This window comes from Maylandia zebra, linkage group LG17 (genome assembly GCF_041146795.1).
Source record: "Maylandia zebra isolate NMK-2024a linkage group LG17, Mzebra_GT3a, whole genome shotgun sequence".
In the NCBI taxonomy this organism is placed as follows: Eukaryota; Metazoa; Chordata; class Actinopteri; order Cichliformes; family Cichlidae; genus Maylandia; species Maylandia zebra.
In genome coordinates this window covers 35,515,114-35,536,243 of record NC_135183.1, presented here as the reverse complement: position 1 = coordinate 35,536,243, position 21,130 = coordinate 35,515,114, and the positions used below count along the sequence as shown (strand labels likewise).

The 21,130-nt window shown below is 41.0% G+C and overlaps 1 protein-coding gene across 2 annotated transcripts in view; it reads left to right on the top strand.

The window, feature by feature from the left end:
• The window catches only part of tbc1d22a (TBC1 domain family, member 22a), a 164,051-nt gene extending 144,799 nt beyond the window's left edge, over positions 1-19,252 (top strand). For both annotated transcript variants that reach the window (XM_004553937.4, XM_004553936.4), the window contains exon 14: positions 15,256-19,252. In XM_004553937.4, coding sequence (XP_004553994.1) covers positions 15,256-15,384 — 129 coding nt within the window. In that variant the 3' untranslated portion in view covers positions 15,385-19,252. The remainder of the gene's footprint in view (positions 1-15,255) is intronic.
• The last annotated feature ends 1,878 nt before the right edge of the window (positions 19,253-21,130 follow it).

Below are 21,130 nucleotides of genomic sequence, written 5' to 3'. Positions count from 1 at the left end.
ATGCAAATAAAAGTGACAGCAGGTACACTGGAAAGGCAACCCCCAAAAAAGGAATGGGTTTGTGGATAACGGCCACACACTATCACTCGCTCCCTTCTACTTCCTCGCTCCTGCCTGATTTTCCTCTAGTTTGGTCTTTAGTTTGTGTCCTTTTCACTACTGGCAGGATGAGACAGTCCCTGCAGCCCATTCAGGTAGCACAGGTAATCCAGCTACTACAGAATGGCACATCCATATATGGCATTACAAAAAAGGTTTGCAGTGGCACGCAGAGAAGCTACAGGCTATACTCAGTCATGATTACCAACAGAAAGTTTACTGCCCTTGGCCTTGACAAGTTAAAGACATTTTGTAACTTTCAGCTCTGCAGAATTAATCATCTCACAGGGTGTATGTACATTTCTCACCTTGTGCATATAGTATTGACCCCGAGTTGATTTCAGAACAGCCCAAATAAATTAAAACTAAACTCTTGAGTTTCTTTTTTCTTAAAGCTGTATGTTGTGCAATGCTTTCACCTAAAATAACAGTTCAAAGACTTTATTGTAAGCTCAATATGGGAGTGACATTCATATTTATGATCAGTGCATGCAAAGTGTCAATCTCCAGCTCTATGTGTTTTCAACAACTTCTGTTAATCATGCATCAGGGCATCATTATATACAGTGTATGCAACTAAACTGACCATGGCCATCTAAAATTGTTACCTTGAGATTTATATTAGTAAGGACTGCTGAATAGTCTCTATCCTGAGGATGCTCGATCCTTGTGATTGTTAACGTGAGGCCAAGCGTTTGTGTGAGTACAAAGCTTTTAGTTCTGTGTAAACGATTACAGTTTTTTCAACAAGGCACCGAGGAGATCGGTCGTGACGGAAGTGAGAGGTGGAAGAGCCAAAGAGGGAGAAAAAGATTTGTTCTCACTTTAATTAATGGTGTGTGAAAAAACTGTGGACCTTTGTAAATGTCAGCTGCTGTCCTCAGATCAGTTACGTGTGGAGAACGCCTTGGGTTAGCCAGCCTTGACAATCACGGAAAGAAGGGGTACTCCAAAGGAACCAGAGTGTTCTGGAAATGTCAGCGCTATTTCAATCACTGTCACAGGGCACAAGGAGCAAAACCTTGTATAAGATCCTTTTTGTTTTTTTCCTGGACTATGAGCAGAAAACAAAAATCCCAATATAACATAAATACATTGCAAAAACGGGCAAGTGCACCACTCTTGTGTTGTAATATAGAATATATGTAAATAGACTGTTGTCAGGACAAAAAGCTTACCCTGCCGCTGGTCTTTATAAAAGAGAAGAGAAACAAGCCTTTTCCCTATTTAGAGTGCTTATCTGCACCACCCATTTCTAAATAATAATGCAATTATTTTACTCTGTGACACAATTCACAGAGGTCTCCTTTGCAAGAAGAAAACTCCAAAAATCCATTCAGTCTAATTATCAGAACAAAGTGTGTCCCTGTCGAGACGCCAGGACAAATTGGAACTCTGATGATTTAATCAGGACATCTGGTCACTCTAGATGTTTTATTCTGTCAACACAAACGCTGCAGTATGTTGTGAACACTGTGATCCAACGAGTCCTCTACTAGAAAGAAAAGAATAGTTTTATGGATGTTATTTTAAGGTGCCATGTGGTAAAAAGTTCTTTTTCTTGCCCATTTCTCAAGCTTAAAGTTTGTTGTCCTGATTAACTTTTCTTTTTTTTTGTCTTTGCTTGCATATGTGTACATGAGTTGCTGTCAAGATCAACACCTTGCAATTTCGCGTACAGAAGCCGGTCCCACCTCTGATCATTAATTCCATACTTTTCACCCATTTATCACAACAAAGACCTTCTCATTTTCTCTTCCTGAACTTTCTTCCCAAACTTGGTTTGCGTCAGCAAACGCTCACAGGGGTTTGTAGCTGCTCTGATTGATGACACTGTAGTCAATAGTGTCGAAAGTGAGACAAGGCCACCTCCGGTAAACAGCTTTTAATAATCACCTTGCTGATTGAGTGCTGCGTCCAATTTGGCATATGAATCTATTCGTGCCAAAACAAGAGGAGAGGAATAAAGGACCGGAAAACTCAGAGCTTATATGGTGGAAGTAATTGTGTAACCCTCCACCCCATCCTCCCGTTTACTCCGTGACATCCTTTTCTTATGGCTTTTCTTACGCCTACACGCTTTCCATCATTGACAGCCAAAGTTTGCTTTCAGGCTAACTCGTGCCGGCTTGTACTGTGAATTAATTTGCTGTACGATTTTGATGACCAAAGCTGCTTGGAAAGTCAGTCATCAATCACGGCATGGTATTGAGTAGACTTGAAGTAAGGAAGTGTATATTTGCGCGAAAAACGTGTTCACAAATGCATTTGTGTATTAGCTTTCTAATTTAGGTGTGGTGTTGTTCTGTTGATTGGTCCAAGTTAGCCTTTGCCAGGAAATCATTTATCAAGTGAAAATAGTCATGAATTGGGTGATTAGTTTGCTCTTTGAGTACCATTACCAAAATTATCATCTGATGAGGTTTATTCCCAAATAAGCACAATAGTAATGGGAAGTTTACAGCTTTTTCCCTTTTTTGCCCTGAGATAATAAAAAACAGGAGTTGCTCTGTCAGCCTGTAAGCTAACTGCATGTCCCCTTCTCAACTCAGTTAAGACACAAAAATGCCAAATAAACAGCTATATCGACCTGCTCGTGAGGAATAAACAGAGTGCAACAGCAGCAGGAGAGGGAGAAATAGATTTTTAAGACTAAGAGAAGAAAAGAGTTTTTGAGGAACGCTGTGGGTCATGAACTGAGACATAAATATTGAATTTTAAATTCAAATACCCTTCTATGCAGTCAAAGCGATCACCAACGCACTTCTGCTCCGGGGTTTTTCTCATGGATCTCGAACTCGTGATTAGGAGGGCATTAACCTTTCTGAACTTGCTGATGGTTTGAGATAAACTGTTTAGTCTCCAGTTTTGCTTTTGTTTGATTTATTGTAGTAGAGTTCACGGGGCATCCACGTGTTACATATTGGGCTCATATATGCGATAGAAATGTATTTCAGTTGTTGGTTTCATGCATTTCTTGTTTGAAAGTGTGACAGCGAAACAGTTTTGCTAGGATTTAGTTGATAATTGTTGATATGGAGCAGGGCCAAATGGTTAAATATTGAGTGCTTATGTACTTTGATATTGCACTCGCTGAAAATCAAGGGGAAATATCACTGTAAATGCTTCAATGCACAAAAGGAGAGACAACTGTTTCACCGCTTAAATTGCTTCTGGCGGGATTGTTCCAAAGGTTATGAACTTGTCATTGGGTTGGCATTGACTGATACCAAATGGATGCAAAGCTAGCTCCCTATAACTTAACTGTGGAAAGCAAAGGCATTTTTGTCCTAACAGAGTGTCCATACACGCTTTTTTATTGTACTTATCAAAGCCATTAAAACAGGTCTTTACTGTGAGGTTGGAGTATCCAAATGATAAATGAGAACACCCACACTTGTAGTTCCATGTGTACTGAAAGCTCTCAAGCAGTCTGCCATTTTCTCATTCTTTAATCCCATTCACTCCCCCGCAGTATTTAAATCACCAAAGGTGCTGGCCAGATCCACTGTCTCCTCGAGATATAAATGTATGTATTTTATTTATAATGCATTAAAAAGCACCTTTTATGAGCTTGTTTATTTTGTTTTCGGTTATGTAGTCTAGTCTTGATCTACTGCTCAGCAGATATATTGGTAATTGTTGAATTATCTTGGCATATTTAACCTCTTCAAAATATTTTTTTGGGCTTTTGTGACTCCAGAAGCGCATAAATGAGCAAAGCAGATTTCTTACGTTTGTTAACCATTTAAGACCTACCATAGAACCAAGTCCGCCAGAGCTTTTTACATTCTGTAGTGCCATTTTTGGGAGCATTTCAAGTTGATATACATCAATACAACCATTATAGCCCAAATTTTAATAATATGTATGCATTAAGTGCATAGTAATTACATAAATTGCAGAAAAGTGCAATAAACTACAAAAAAATTTAAAATCATTTTTATTTTTTTAACATATATTTTACAGTTTTGAGGTTTATCCCTCAAAACTGTAAATACAAAAAAGTTGCACAAAATAGTTTCCCACCACAGGAAATTTATTTTAAGTGTCTTCATAGTTTTATTTTTGAAATACACCAATTTTCATATACTGCAGGAAAAACGAAAATAAATATTATAATGCAAATTTGCAAAAAAACCCAGCATATGCATCAAAATAAACTATTTCTAGCAGTGCAATATGAGTCCTAAGCATCCCAGAAACGATACAGAAAGTCATAAAGTCAAACATAACTTTTAAAAACACAAGTATGGGCTCATGAGGCCCTTATGTTAAAAAAAAACAAAACTACATTTCTGCAAAATGACGTCACTTCCGGTTTCAGGCAGGACATGGCAGACATGCAATAGTTCGTGCTGATGGAAGTAGGAAGTGTTACAAACAGCTGATAGGATCGGCAAAGCATGTTTCTGGAATATTATGTTTTGTTGCTGCAAGTGCTTTTTATGCGGTTTTTGCAAAGCTATATGTGGAAGGAAACTGTGACCGAGGACAAGCTGATGGCATAAGATGTAAGTACAACTCCTCCAGTTTCATATGCAAAAAAAATTATTGCGCTAACTATTTTTAAATCCCGGTAGAACTGCAACCACGTAGGTTGCAGTTCTACCGGGATTTAAAAATAGTTACGTCACCGGCTTTAAAGGGTTAAGATAGACCAGGGGTAGGCAATCTTTCTGATGATGAGTGCCATCTAAAATTTCCTCAGAAGTCAATGTGCTATATGATTGCATTAGCAATAAATTTAGTAACGCTCTATATGAACAGTTACACACTATATAGAACCACTTTATAGAATTATATTTGTTCCCAGATGTCGGCAGCTATCAGCGAATAGTTATCAGCTATTTTGAAACAAAAAACAGACACTTGTTATCCATAACAAGAACTCCATAACAGCAAATGAACTGTACAACAGAAAATACAAATGCTATTTATGGTCTCCTCACAACAGTGATAAGAAAAGTAAACTGAGCCAATATGGCATGTTTGTTAATACACATGTTAATGTGATCTTTGGTCTCCCACTCAGAGACACAGGTCTCCGAGTGTCCAGCATTCAGACGGCTACCTGAGGACACTCATGTGAAAGAAAATCTGCTCACACAGATATGTAGAGCCAAATACTGTCAACAAGGCCTCTGCAATGTGACAGTGATGTACACTGTCTTATTGGTATATGTATGATTGCTATACATTTTACATCAGATAAAAACTTTGGTTGTAAGCTTCAGATAATTATTTAATAACAGCCAGACAATTTTAATGAGAATAAGAAAGCATTTCTTTGTGCCCCCCTTTCCCTGTTAATGCCCTACCTGCCCCCCTGTCAAAACTTAGCAAGACCCCCCATGCACAGTTACCAGCTGTCAGCTGCATAAAAAAGGATCCTGGCGTTATTTGTCTCTCAGAAACAGTTCATAACTTCCCTTCAACTCATTCATGTCACCTAAAAGGTAAACCTGTTTCTCCATCACCTGTTCAGCTCTGATGATTCAGTAAGGACATCTCCTGGTTTCATCTTCATGTTTCCCTCTCACCACATATCCAAACCGATATCATGACCAGCAGCTTTACAGCTGTGGCTCCAGCAAACATCAGCTGATACTAGAAAGTAATATTAAATAAATTCTAACAACAGCTGATCAAGCTTAAACGTGCTGCTGTTGTTTAGCGCAACATCAGCTGGTTTCCTCTTTCTGGTGCAAAGTGGGAGATAAATAAACAAGTGAGACGATCAGCTGATCATTGATCAGTTTCATGATTGAAGTAGCAACAGGAGAGAGAGGGGAGAGAATGAGAGAAGAAGAGGCAGCTGCAGTGTAACGACAAATTAACTCCGGCTTTGTGTCTTTTTCATTGTAGCTGAAGTTCGGGACAAACTGTGTTCCTTTTCAGCTCAATACGAAACGCGTGATATTTTCTCTGAATACTAGACCATTCCGTTTTTTACAGGACGGTTGGCAACTCTACTAACTAACTTTATGAATAAAATAAAGTTCACTCTCAGTAACATCATAGCACCACACAGCTGTATATAAACTCCGTCATGCTAGCTAGTACGCAGTACGAGTTATTGTAACGGACTGTAAAAAGTCAGCGCAACGAAAATAAACTCCACCTAAACTTGGTTTATATCTGACCCAGATAGACTGCAGGTCATAGCTTCTTACCTGAAGTTAAGTTCACCTGACACCGGCGGCCGCCTCGGGTCTCTCCTCTTGCCTCCCCTTTCCCTCATCCACCTGCTGGGCTCCACCACTTGCTAATGTTACTGAATCTGTGGAAGCTCCGCCATAGCCACCACCAAACAACTGACTTATTTTTACACACCGGCCAGCATTCTGCTTAATGAAAAAGAAGACTGATGTGATTAACAGGTCAAAATTAAAATCCCACCACCACCCCTCCTTTAAGCCAGCTTTCTTCTGATTGGCTGCACCTTGCAAACAGTAGGTTTGAACAATAGGTAGGTGGGGCTTCCGTCATAATCAGAGCTGTTTGTGTTAAGGAGCTCTGCTGCACTGAAATAGAACCTGAGAATGTTATGAAGGATCAAGCTTTCAGGTTTTTGTCTTTTTTGCGAATTGATTTTGGTGCATGTTAACAGTTAGCCTAGCCATTCTTGCTCAGGAACCAGTCTTAGCAGATCACCAGTCTATAAATAGTAAATACACCTGTTTGATAATTATGGCATTGTGCTGATCAGTGGTGACAGTGCATCAATAAAAAAAACTCCCATCAACATTTACTTTGGCCGTTTTGTTGCCATAATAAATGAACAAATTACCCATAGAGACAACATCACATCCTGCTACGTGCAGCTTGGCTGTGCCATCCTGTGTCGGCTCTTACCTGTGCATGCTACGGTGCCCCACTCCTACATTAGTACCCACTGTTTGCCAGAGTGCCCATTTTGTGTAATTATATGAACTACAGCAAGCTAATGGCCCCGACAGAGCACTGCCTAGGCCTATTACACCTCAGGGTGCTGCAAAACACCATTACCACCAACAGCAACCTGGAGTGTTTGTGCATGTAGGTGACAGGATGTGTGTGCAACTGCACTTTCTGCGTAACGTTCATGTAGATGTGTTGGTTGGAGGTGGATTGATACATGTCACAGAAACACAGCAGTTACAGCCAAAAATTGGTGCTTTTAGCCTCAAATGCGCGTCTATTGATATGTGTATGTGCGTACCACACCTGTCATCTCTCCTCCATTAATTTCTCCACGGCTTTAGCCGCTTGCTGCTGGCAGCTGTAGTTGACACAGCAGAAAGGATTGCAAGTTTTGGAAGCCATTGCATCCACTTCATTTACCACCATCTCATCTTCTGCCTGTAAATTGACTATTTGGTTCACAGGAAGTGATTTAATTGCATGTTTGTCAGTATGTATGTATGTATGTGTGTGTGACTACCACTGATAAATAGTATCTAGTGTAATATTTCTCTCTGTTTGAGGCCTCAGCTCTTTTAACTAATAATCATCTGTGACTCACATGTATACATAATTTAGGTGCTCGTGTTCACGATTGTCTGCCCAGCTTTGCAGGTTATTGAAGACTGGCTGAGTCAGCAGCTCGTGCCTTTCAAGGTCTTAAAATCAAACACGTGCAGCTCTTTAGATGAGAATAAGGATTGTGATGGACTCAATTAGATGGATGGATGGACTCATCTCCCCACACAGTCAGATCCAGGTCAAAACATTGACTATACACATAGCTAGTACAATTTACTTGACAGTGGCCTTGGCTGTCTGTTCAACCATTATGTTATCTCATTCTCTTTTTAAAGAAAGAGCCTTAGCACGGCTCTATTGACAAGCTGCTTTCCCCTCAGTATCAATAGCCATTAACCACTTTAAGCCTTGCCAAGCGTAGGAGATGGAGAGCTAATTGCCTTTTTTGTAGCATACAGTATACTGTAATGGTGAATCAATGTCTTTGTTAGTATTGTGGGATAAATGGATATTCATGCCTGAACAACCACATGCACCCACACATAGCGCTAGCGACATTAACAGCATATCTACCTACACATACACACAAATGTTTGTTTGGCTACATTTGTGAGGACATCCTATAATCAAATGGTTTCTAAACCATTTTACTCTACCCAAAAACTGAGGGCTTAAACTGTCATTACTGCCCTCTGTTAAGAGGTTAAACAGTGTTGAGAAAATTAGCTTTGCCAAAGTAAATGAACTAAAATGTAAAATTTTATATATTTAGTTTATCATTTGCTGATTCCTTTTTTACACGGACTGTAACAAATACACATTCATCGATATGCATTTTTCTTTTATATACTTAAAGCATGAATGCTGCATTTCATGGATTCCAGCAAAGACTCACTCCTTCACACTAACACTGGTGGCCTCTCAGTGTGGAGTGTTACCACCTGTGTAGAGTGGAGTGAGTGCAGTATTCCCCCCTGACAGCGAGATGTATGCAATTAAACAGTATTAGAGTCATTAGCTCAACACAAGTGATAGCCAGCAGATGGTTACCATGCAGAAATATGCTCTTAATGAAGCTCCTCAGTCACTATGGGTGTATGCTTGTGTGGCCGAGCACGCATGAGCGCGCTTATGTGTATGTAGCGTGTATGGTCTATTGGCTATAACGCTCAAAGCAGCACTTGATTAGACGGCAGTTGGTCCTCCTCTAGCATAACCATTAGTGCCTGTGGTTGTTTATAAAAATGCTGTAGCACATGGTTAATTTCATTCATGCTACTTCTTTATCTCTGTGGAGGTCAAAATGTGTGACGAAGATGTTTTCTACGAGTCTCTAGCCATTGTAGGGATTTTGAAGTGTTTTAGAGCTTTAAAAACAAGCTTTATATCATGAACATCACTGAAAACTGACAAACCTTTTTTGTTAACATCAGTAGGTCCTTGATAAGAATTTGCATTTATTACACATTTTCTTAGCTGGATCTTGCTAGTACCAGGCTGGACAACCTTTCGCCTGCAGAACTACTTTCTTCATTGGACAGATTAAACAAGGTGCGGGAAACATTCCTTGGTCCATATTAACATGTGTCCATGTGCCAATAAAATAGCCCCCCATTATTGAACCCCCACCAGCATGAACCGATTACAAACAGCCGGATGGATCCGTGCTTTTAGTTGTTTTTACACTAAATTCTGAGCCTACCCTCCAAATGTCACAGCAGAAGTCAAGAATTGGTTGATCAGGTAACATTTTTCCAATCTTCTGTTGAGCCTGTGCAAATTGTAGCCTTAGTTTGATGTTCTTAACCAATAGGAGTGGAGTCCAGCGTAGTCTTTTGATACACGTTGTGTTTGTAGATGCTCTTCTTCATTATTTTGTATGCAACAAGTGATTATTTTGACTTTTGATTTTGCCTTCTCACTGGATATGTTCTCTTTTGTCAGCTCATTCTCTGTAGACTATAGAGGTGGTAGTGTGGGGAAATCCCAGTATATCCACAGCTTTTGAAACACTCAGACCAGCCTGTCTGGTATCAACAACCATTCCACATTCAGAATCACTTAAATCGCATTTCTTCTCCACTCTGAAGTTCAACAGGTTGCTTGATCAATGTCTATTTGCCTAAATGCATGCATGAGTTGCTGATTGGTGTCAACCAGCAGTTAAACCTGCTGAATATTACCCAATAATGTGACTGGTACACGTATATGAGTATCAAACAACCACATGACTTCATGTTTATGTACAATGGACGTTTCAAGTTTCCACAACTGGTCCTTACTACTTACTTTGGAGCATGGATCCCTTTAGACACGGAATCATTCCACACCTACACACTTTGAAACCAACGCAGCCCAGTGAACTTTTCCTCTTTATTGTTTAAGCAGACTCCTGGTGTCCGAGTCTGCATATACAGTATATCACTCGACGTAGTGAAGGTCCAACGTCCAAGTGAAGTGAAAATAATCAAAACATATTTTTGAGTAATGGAGGACTTTAAAATAAAGTTGGCCATTTACAAACCTGTCATTATCAATAATAGCATATTGGCCCAGATTTGGAAAGACTCATGCTTATCATGAATTTTCTCTCTCATAACTGAAGCATGAAATACGATAATATGTAAAGCCCACGCTTGTTTAGCTTGTCTGTCAGTTACATCCTCACTCTCCTGTCAGGCTCTTGGAAGTGGTTAATATATATATATTTTTTTTTTTTTTTACTGACAGCATCTTCAAGACATTTTTTTTAAAGCTCTTCATCCTTGACAGATTTTCTCCCTGCTTCATTTCTGCTGTAAAGATGTTGAGTCCTTTTCAGCCGTCATGAATTTACTTCCTCTGTGACAATAAACCTTGTTGCTTCAGCCTTTGGGAATTTCTCCAGGTTAAACTGGGGTAATAACAATAGGTAGCCTCGCGACACCGAGGCCACCAGTAAGTCATAACTGATTGCAGATTGTGCTTTTGCTGAATAATATCCAGGAAAAATCTTGGCTACAACATCAAGAGTGTTGCAAGTCCCCAGGGAGTTTTTCTTTTTGTAAAAGAGCCTGAGGCTTTGAGGTGCAGTAGGGGAGGTGCGTGGTGTCTCACCCCCAAAACTACTGTGCTTATAGGTACGTTTGCAGTCCAGCTACAGTGAATTGGCTGTGGTATAAAATAAAATAAAATAAATGTTTAGTTATTTTGCTCTTCTTTTTTGTTCTGTTTATATTAAAAAAAACAACAACTTGTTATTGGCTTAACTTATTAGACAGATATTGAGCAGGACATCTCCAGGTCAAAACAATTCATTTAATTTTTCTTTTATTTTATATGATTTGTCCTAAGAAGGAATAACACTCTGCTGGCTGTGAGCAAATTTTGCGGATTTCCAACTTGTGTGTGTGAACGTGAACTCGAGAGAGAGCATGAGCGATGAAAGGAGAGAGCTGATAGTGATGCTCTATTGAATACAGATGAGAGAGAGGCAAGCTGAATTCTGATCAGGCTTTCTTCCACTCTTACTCTTCCTTCCGCTCGCTCTCTCTTTTTTCTGTCTCCCGCTCCATCCCTCTGAGTGAAAATACTTCAGAGGACTGTGTCTTTCTGAACCAAGGGGGAAGTCAGTAGGTCAACCTTTCAAAGTCAACGTCCAGGCCCTCCTCTCAAAGGTGCAGCTATTACAGTGAGGGCCACCCCCTCCCCGTCCCTGTAGAATTAACAAGCGTGTGGATTTTGATGTTAGAGATATGGAGCAGTACTTTAGAGGAAATCTGATCCTGAACTGAAAATCCTGTTTCATGTTTAACAACACTAGAGGCCGAATTTGTTAACATTTTTATCAGCGCTCGCTCGGTACCTGTGAAAATTTGTATTATTATTTTTTTTCCCTTTTGAGAAACTCCGGCAAGGTTTTAACGCATTCCAAGGGCCTCAGGTTCATCAAAGTCAGTCAATAAAGTAATCTGCAGCTAGTCTCCTGGAAAAACATATTTCTACATCAGCTGAATGTCAAAACTGGTATTCAGCTGACTTCACCTATAACTTATTCAGAAGACCGGGGTGAAGCGAAAGCCTGATCTCAGAAAATATCTAGCCAGGATGGCAGCTTGGAGCTTAATTAGTTGAAGAAAGCATGTGCTTCCCCCCCCACCCCCCACCCCCCTCCCTCGCTCAGAATACAAATGATTTTTGGTGAAAAGTCACCGGGGTCGTCTCACCGCCTCATTAAAACCGAGCGAGGATGGGAAAAAAAATTAATGGAGCCAAACACCTTCAATTTAATACGTAGGAGGGTAAACTAATACAAAGTGCCTTGCTGTAGTAAATATCCCCACTTAAAGTTTTGTATAGTTTGACTTTCTCAGTAGTCGTAGAAAGATCAGCGTGAAGATGCAGGAGCACATCGACGCGTCCGCAGCGTAATGGTTAAAACCACGATTGCGACGCGATTAGGTTTCGGTATTTGAAAGCGTCTTTGAATCCTTTTTGTAACAGGGTCACATCCTCTCGGATAGCAGCGAACTGCTTAGGACTCAGATGAGTGTAGACACCACAGTCCCAACGTGATTTGTCCTTCGATGTGATTATCAGCAGCGTGATTGGTTGTAAACCCTGTTGTCACGGCAATGATTTCAGCCTTGATGATGAAAGCTCATGGGACACTGATCCGTAGCATGCAGACACACACACACACACACACAATCGCTCTGTCTCACTGCTAACCAGTCTCATTCCCCTTTGAGAGAGAGGCATTAGTCGGTGAGATTGAACTCTTGCATGTGTGTGTGCGAGTGTGTGTCGCTGTTGTCTGTCTCCTTACTTACCCAGTAATGTACAAAACAGGAATCTGGGGAAAGGCTCAAGCTCCACTGAATTGTACTTGACATTTTATTCTTTCTTTCCTGATTTTTTTTTCTCTCTTTCCCTCTCACACCATACCCTGGACCCCTTTTTTCTGTTTCTGTCTCACAGCTGTTATTAAACCACTTTGACTGAGTTAATAACATCTGTGTCACACGCACACACACAAAAGCAAGTGTAACTGTGCCTGTCTGCTACAGTACCTTGTGCAAACCAGAACCGCAAGTGTGCATCTTGGTGTTATCTGTCTAAATACACTAATTATTATACTGGGTTTGGTGTACCTGTACACTTTTTTTAAAGATGGTAAAATGAAAATGAAAAGCAGAACAGAAAGACTTAATATAAAGATTTGAGTGAAAGATGATCATGGAAACATTGTGTTATTTAAAAGCTAAACAAAGAAACAATCAATAATTGAACTGAGCAGACCTCTCATTTTGAAATTTATGTAAGTAAATAAGTTTTATGTTTGAAACCAAAGTCGTTTCCAATAAAAATAAATGGGTTCTTAGAATTTTCTCTACCCACATTTACAGTCTTTACATAAAATAACACAGCAGCCTGCCCTCCAACAGCAGTTCAGATTAGCACATTTCTAAAACGTCTTAAAGACAGTCGTAGCTGACGCTTTCCTGAGGTCATTTGGAGGTTATTCCAGAGTCGTAGCGCGATGACAGCATAGGTGTGACCCGCCCTCCCCATTTTGATATCAGGATTACGAAAGGATCTTGGGGGAATGTATGTATTCAGCACATTGACCACATATGCAGATGTAAGACTGTTTAAGGCTCTAAATGCGAACACTTTCACATTTAGTGTATTCTGTAATGCATGGGGAGCCAGTGCAGGACTGCTTTGTCAGTAACCTGCAGCAGCATTCTGGACAGAAATGTTCATGATGCACACGCAGGGCAATTCTCTTTAGCAATGCTGCTGGAATATGTGGTGTATGGTTTGGCTTTCTCTCACTAAGATGAGCTTCCCTGTCTATGTTGCACCAGAGGATGTTTTTATCATCAAGCATTAATGATGCCTTCATAGATGTGCAAGTCACATCCATGTGCAGAGATCCATACTTCCACAGATGCTGGATTTTGAGCGTTTTTGATGGTTTCTCTCCTTTTTAGCCAGTCCCTGATTCCTGAGTCCATGCACCCCAAAGATTTGTACTTCCCAGCTTTTCTGTGCATTCTTTATGTGGTTATGTTTATCACATCTGATCAGTGGCCTTTGCACATCATTGTGTTTCCTATGTCCTTTGGATCCGATTAAGGGGAACAAACTGAGCGGACACCATACACGAGGCATCTATGTATAAGTTACCTGGTGGAGAGGGAATCTTATATGCTTAAGGCCACTACAGGACCCCGGACTCAAGTCCACATCAGGTCATTTTGTGTATCATTCCTCTCCCTTCCTGCTTTCCTGTCTGCGCTGTATTCGACTTTCAAGAAAAGGCTGAAAATGCCAAAAAAATATATGAATATATATAAAAGGCAGACAACAAGCCAAGGCATTTAATTAAAACATTGCACCCAGCTTCTGACATTAGCCAGATCTACACAAATTAAAAGCTCGTAATCCTGGCAGACCTTTTATCAAATGCAGTGCGTACCAGGTCGAGGGAAGTGGTGCAGCTGTATTGGCTCTACTTGTTTTTCCTTTGCCAAAGGAAGAGCTCGTCTAGAGTTCTTTGCTGGGTCTTGCTTGAGTTCCAGAGAAGAAGTACAACTAGGTCACCTTTTCACCTGCTAGATGAAAAGGTGACCCAGAGAGCAGCTAAACTGGAGCAAGCACATTTACAACTGACTGAGAGTTGGCCGGAGAACAAAGCAGACCACGTTCACGTGTGAGCTGGCCAACGGGATGAATATTTGGCTATCAGCAGATGGCCAAATCCACTTCTGTTTGGTGAGGGCATTTGTGTATGTGCGTGAGAGAGAGTGTGATTTTTGACTTTTTTGGTAAAGTGCAATTGCCGCTTTGCCCTGGTGGTTAAGCTGGCTACATGTTCACATTATGCCACCTTACAAGGTCATTTATTAGCATTTCTTGTTCGTCTCCCTGCCTGTTTGTTGTTTAAAAGCCAGGAGAGCCACCTTTTTGATTTATTTCAGTGTTTTGACTGATGGATATTGTTCAACTTTTAAAAGAATTTTATTATTATTATTATTATTTAGGTCCTATAAGATGACGGTGAGGTCCTACCATCTCTGGAAAAGGCATAAATCCAAATTGGGATACAGAAAGTTTTATTTTCTGAATATAATTACAAGATGATGGATTCTAAAGTTCTGTCCTTAAGTGAAGCAAAGAGCCCAGACTCTTTTTCTCTCTTATTCTCTGTCATTGATTGCCTAACCATGTACCAGCTTTGTCTTACATTACTGTGAGACAGAAGTAGTGCTTCCACTCTCATTTATAATAAGTACAGCACCTCGACCCCCCAAATTGGTTCCTTGTCAGGTACAGAGGAATCAATGTACGAGCGTGATTCTGACCTGAAACCACGCTGCTGAGCTTGAAAAATCCCTAGTTTTGTGTGGATATAATAGCCGACAGTATAAAAATTCATCAGCTGCTGCCCACAGATTGTGATTTCCCTTTTTTCTTTCCTCATGTCCTCGTCTAGCCTCTTTTAATATTGATCAGATACACATTTATCTTTGCCTTTCCTCTTGCATCAATATTTTCCTTTGGCCCCTACACACACTCTCCAGTGTTTGAGTTTTACTTTTTAAATCTTTTTTCTCTCTGAAGCTGATTAGATTGATTAGATCTTGTCGTCATGCATCTTGCGGTTTTGCGTCTAAATAATGTCTTTGTTTCTTTCATCAGGGCCTGATGATCCTCTTACAGAACCTTCCCACGATGCACTGGGGCAACGAGGAAGTGAGCGTACTGCTGGCTGAAGCCTACAGGTTGAAGTTTGCCTTCGCTGATGCGCCCAACCACTACAAGAGATGATAAGCAAGGGGCGGGGGAGGGGGCTCCCTGTGTTCCTCCTTTACTCCCCCCAAAGTGGTCTACTGAACTCAAAGGCCTCTATTCCCACACAGGAAGGAGCTCCCTTTTCTTAACCTCCTTTTCCCTTATTGGCCGGTGGGCCTTTCAGCTACTAAGAGATTTTTGAATCAACCAATGACTGCGAGGATGTGCGGTGTAGCATTCTAACATGTTGATGTGGAGCCTTTTTTTTTTTTTAATGATTATTGTGTTCTCTGATTAGCTCTGAGCAGTGCAGAGTCCTGTTCTTTATCACTGCAAGCTGACAGCTGGGAGATCAACCTAAGGCCCGATGCAAAACCAGGAGCTGTTGCTCAGCACCACCTGCGGTCTGGCTCCGAAAAATGCCTCTTTCTGCTAATTATTTCCATAACCATGGTAATACATAGTTGATTTTTTTTGTTCCCTGAGGCAAAATGTGATCTTTTTCCTTTTCAGTTTGCAAAGACAAAGAAAGATGTCAAAGGGCATTGCACTAGATACTTTACTTGCCCCTCCCCCCCACAGATTGTTTTTCTTCGTGACCCTTCCAAGACTTTTGAAGCAAGACACTTTGTCAGTCAGTGAGAGGAGGCATGTGTACTTCCTTCCATTAAGCCAATCACATACCAGCTTTAAACCCTCATTGTCCAGTCTCATCACTGCAGCGTCTCGTTGTTTGAATGTAACGCAAACAGTGGCAGGAGGCTGCAGAACAGGAGTCACATACACAGATCAACATCAAAGAACATAAGAAGCCATTAGGAGGGAGAACGCTACCTAGTCCCACTTGTTAGGGTTCTTTTTTTCTTTTTTTGCTCCTCAGACCTGCCGCATGTGAAGGGCCACGTCTTATTATCAACTTCTCCTTCTTTGTGAATGTAAGACTACCTCAGAACACGCATTGTTATTACACGGTTATACACATAATGAGGCGTTAGCAGACATAAAGAAAGAATAACTCAGATTCACATTGGTCTGGGTGGGTGACAGGCCAGATCTGAAGTTGAAGCTAAATTCCGAAAGAGCACAATCGACACGGTTTGGGGACCTTTTGTTTTTAAGTTTTCTGCCCAGAATATATAAAATATGGATTGGACTGTTTAGAGATCACCAGCAAGGCGGGGCCTGAGCTTAAAAGATGTATTTCCATATAAACACGTGAAACTAGAAGGGTTTATTTGGAGGCTCCAACTTAATGGAAGTCTTGCAATTTTAAAATGCAATTACACACGCTTGATCTATTTCGGCTCTCGTAATTTATTTATGTAGAAGCTCTGCACGCAGATCATCGGGATTATCCTAAAAACGTACCAATACATAAATAAATAATTACAAAGCTGTTTCTTTGCTTATGACCATCCATCCCATTGCCTCTATAATGCTGTTTGTAAGTACCCTGTAATCAGGCGTCAGCACGGTGCTTACTGAACTCTGTGAATATAATAGGAAGTTGACAAGCTTAGCAGGTGACAACGATTCATCACGCCCTTTAATTAAAAAGCGTTTGCATAAATAAGTTATACAACCTGCTTCTTGTTTTTGCACACACAACTCTCCGCCTTACATTAGTCGTTCACACGTTGCTCTGTTCTTATAGAGCACATGGGATGTCTTACGCAAAGTCAGTAGCACCATATTGGTGTGATGTTAGGTGGTGGTGGTGGGGGGGTAATCAGACATTCATGACATAACACAAAGCTGTTAACGTTTGGATCCTCCTGTCGCAACTCCGCCAGGATCCATTATTGTCACCCGAGCCGAAAAAGGCGGCAGGCGTAGGTGTGTGAAGGGAAGATGGAAGGAGAGAGGGGAAGGGAGGGTGTTGTGTTTCTTTGGAAGTTCAGTCCCTTTTTTCAGTGAGAGCTGTCAGTCTTTGATCACATGTTGAGGGTTTGGGCTTTTTTTTTTTTTTTTTACCCAATCTGCACCAGTTTCACAAGCCCCTCATCTCCCATGCTCTCTGACAAGGAAAAACTGCACTTAATTTAAAAGTCTAAAAAGTCCCCTCCCTTTTTTTGTATGAGATATATTCTTTCAGTCAGCATTTTAAATTTGTCTTTTTCATTTAGGTTTTATTTTTTTAAATGCCTACATATGTTTACGTTTACATGCCTGTAAAGTTGTGCCTGACTCTGGAGACACGAGACAAACACCCTGATTGTGTTTTTTGACCACAGATGATTTTTTTTTTTGTTTCGTTTGGTTTTTTTTAGGTTTTAAATTTGTGCAAGCAATATGAAGTCATTTTTAATTAGTAATAAAATCAAAGGAAATATTATTTTGACTACAGAAACCACCAGCACGAGCTGTTGAATTACACTCTGGGCATTTATGCCATAATAAAATAACCAATAACCCATCCCTAAACCCTCCCCATCCCTTAAGAGGCTTGTCAAGCTTTGCATTCCTGCACATGCTGAAAGAACATGCAGTGAATGGGCTGTGGCTGTAGTGCTACTCAGCATTTAAACAGTTTGGCGTCCGCAGTTAGCAGCTTTATGAAATTTGGGTGAATTGCCACTCCAGAATCGCCAGTCAGTCAAACAGACCAAAATCATCCCAACCATGTGTTATGAACCTGCAGTCTCGTGGCTTTTGAAATGGTTGCTTCAAAGACAGGGGCCAAGTCTGCATCCACATGCAGTTAGTTGCCATGTTCAAAGCAACTTGGTCTGTCAAAAACATGATAAAAAAATAAGAATCAGTCTGCTACCACTTTACAACCAGAATGCAACCAGTTGCCAACCAACTGAGACAAGTCCCCTATTGCAAAGATGCACATTGCAGACGAGTTGCACTCATCAGAGCAGACCGACTCTTAATTGAGTCGGTCTGCTCACTACCAAATGTTTTAAAGTGTGTTTTTTTTTTTTTTTTTTTTTAGCATAGTTACTGGAGATGATATTTGCTTATGTGATCTGTACGTTGTTATTTAAGTTAGAAAACTGACGCCACTGAAGCCACTTCTGAGTTTGAGTGTTACATTTTTTTAATCACGAATGCAAAGCTTGACAGGCACAGCAGCAGTCAATAAGGTTGGGCAGGGGTGAGCGAGCAGTCAATATTTGTCCCATTTATTACCCATAACCTGACTTCTCACAACATTAAACTGCCTTATTGCACACATTCATATGGATATGAACACTGTAAGGGGTAAAAGCAATGTTGGTGGTGAACACCGATGCTCCAAGATAACAACAAATGTGGGGGTCGAAAGCCGCTGCAGTGTCTGTCAATATATATGTGTGTGTGTGTGTGTGTGTGTCAAAGGCAGAGAGTAGGTAGGTTTGAGCCCCCCTCCGTTTCTGCTGTTATGCTATATGCAGTGTTTTCCCTTTAATAAGAGTCAGCTGCCTACACACACTTCTGCGAAGAGAGGTGAAATTAACAAACAAACACAGGAGCAAATTCAGTTGCAATCTGAAGTTTGACTCTCAACACACACACACACACAAACATATCTCCATGGAGATGAATGTCTCAGCGGCATCAGGTTGAAACCCCTTTTTTCTATTAGCCCACACACACACACACACACACACACACACACACACACGGCAAACTTCAAACACTCTTTGGAGCATCTTCAGGAGTGCGTCCTTAAGTAACATTTCCAGCTGCTTTCATTTCTCTTAGAGTAAAATCTGTCTATGAAAACCAAACTGAAGGAAAAAAGAAAAATCCTCCCTCATGTGTTTTGTCTCCAGAAAAAAAGAATCAAATAATACTAGAGCATGTGGGTGACAGGAGTAGCAGGTGTTGAATTTAAAAAATAAATGTGTACAGAGAAGATTTTGAAACAAAAATCTGTAAATAGAAAGTGTAAATAAATCCTATATATATGACATCACGCTGTACGTATGTGCCTGTTTTTTCCTCAAGCGTGCGCACGTGAGCAGAGAAATCGACTTGCTTTTTCTGCATATCGCACGTCCGACCGCGGTCAATTAAACTCGACGGGTTTTCCGTATTCCAGAGCGCCGTGCCTCCGCTGCCTCCTTGTAGCAGCATGTCTGCGATGTGTGTGTAATCTGTCTCCCGGCGAGTCCGGAATGAAGCTCTTTGCTGTGATGAAAACACAGAAATGATGCAGATGCTTTAAATCAAAGCCGCCGCTGCTGTTTGTTATATGTGTGTAATGAGCATGCTAGTACATTAGCCAGTGCCGCAAGAAGGCCGTGGCTAACAGCTGTGCTAATGTGCAGCATGTAATCATATTGGTTGCCTACACACACACACACACATCTAAGAGGTACACACATACACTGCTTGTGTGGAGGAAATGGCAGCAGCAGCTCAGTTAATGAGACTTTTTCCCTTCCCTGTGTGTGTTTCAAGAGAAGGAAAGCAGCAGACACACAAAGACACGCAAAACAACAGCCAGACTGCTTTCAGTTGCAAACAGGAGAGCATACCTGTGCGTGTGCAAGTGTGTGTGTGTGTGGGGAGCAGCCCACAGTAGAAGCTCCCTCTTGCTCTCGTTAGGTTGACTGATGTTCACACAGGCAGCCAATTATGGAGTGCCGGTCACCGAGGACTTCAGTCACTTCATGGGAAATTAAAAATACATTAAAACCAACAATGGTCGCAGGAAGGCGCCGGTCGTGCGCTCGCGCACACATTAGGGCAATAAGAGTGAACGGTGGGAGGAGGCGTGCCAGCAAAGAGCCAGCTGGAGCTCTCTCTCTGTAGCTAAAGAGATGTAGCGCAATTATTAGCATAATCAACTTTTCCTTCAGCTTTCCTTCTCACATATTGTGACTGTTTTTCTTTTTTCTTTATTCGTACAGTATGTCACTATTATTATATCAGCATTTGCTGTTTTACCTCCCAAATCCTGGTTAACTCCCTCCACCCAATTTATAGTCCTGTAAAGAAGTATTTACCTGCATGAGTCCTTTTCATCAGGGGCTCACGCTGGCAAATGTTCCAGCACTCTGGGATCATTAAGGCAGGAATGTCAAGACTCCGATTTTGAAGTCGTGTCTAAAAATCTATTTCCTGATTCAATTTTTTTTGAAGAGTGGATCCGAGCAGCAACGGCATTACAGTCACACTATAGCATAAAGACGCAGATTGAGGATGACTCCGGAGAGGATTGTAGATGCACTGTGGAGGCACAAGGCAGCTGTGATGTAAATCAGCTTCAGTCTAAAGGGAGAGAACCAAATATGTCAGGCAGTTCACTAACTAACCTAGAAACAATAAAAAACACCCATAAAACAGCCATAAGAAAGTCATCAACAGTCTACCGAAAGTCAGTTGTGTGTTTATTGCTAGTGTATAGGATTATCAACATTTTTTCTTCATCAGTCACAGATTCTGAAAGCTTCAAGTAGAAATAAGCTGTGTCCCAAAACGTCAGCTGCATCCTCCGGAGGCCGCGTTTGAAGGCCGATTACGTCACAGCCAGGCGACGAAGGCTGTCCCAATTTGTCGACTCCTTGAAATGCGGCCGACAAATGCGTCCTTCATTTTTCCGAATTTGAAGGATGGGTCGGGTGTGTCCTTCCCCATATCCCAGAATTCATAGCGCGGCCCAGCCAAATTTCAGCTGCCAACAATGGCGGCCGCTGCTAAGTTTTAAAATTAGTCTTATTACTCTTTCTGGGTCACAAAATAAACTTTTAACATATTTTCAGGCGAGAAAGTAGCTGTGTAAATTTCAAAGATCTGTTTGGTTTATCAAGACATCGCATATTTACGAAAGTGCGCCGACGTTTTT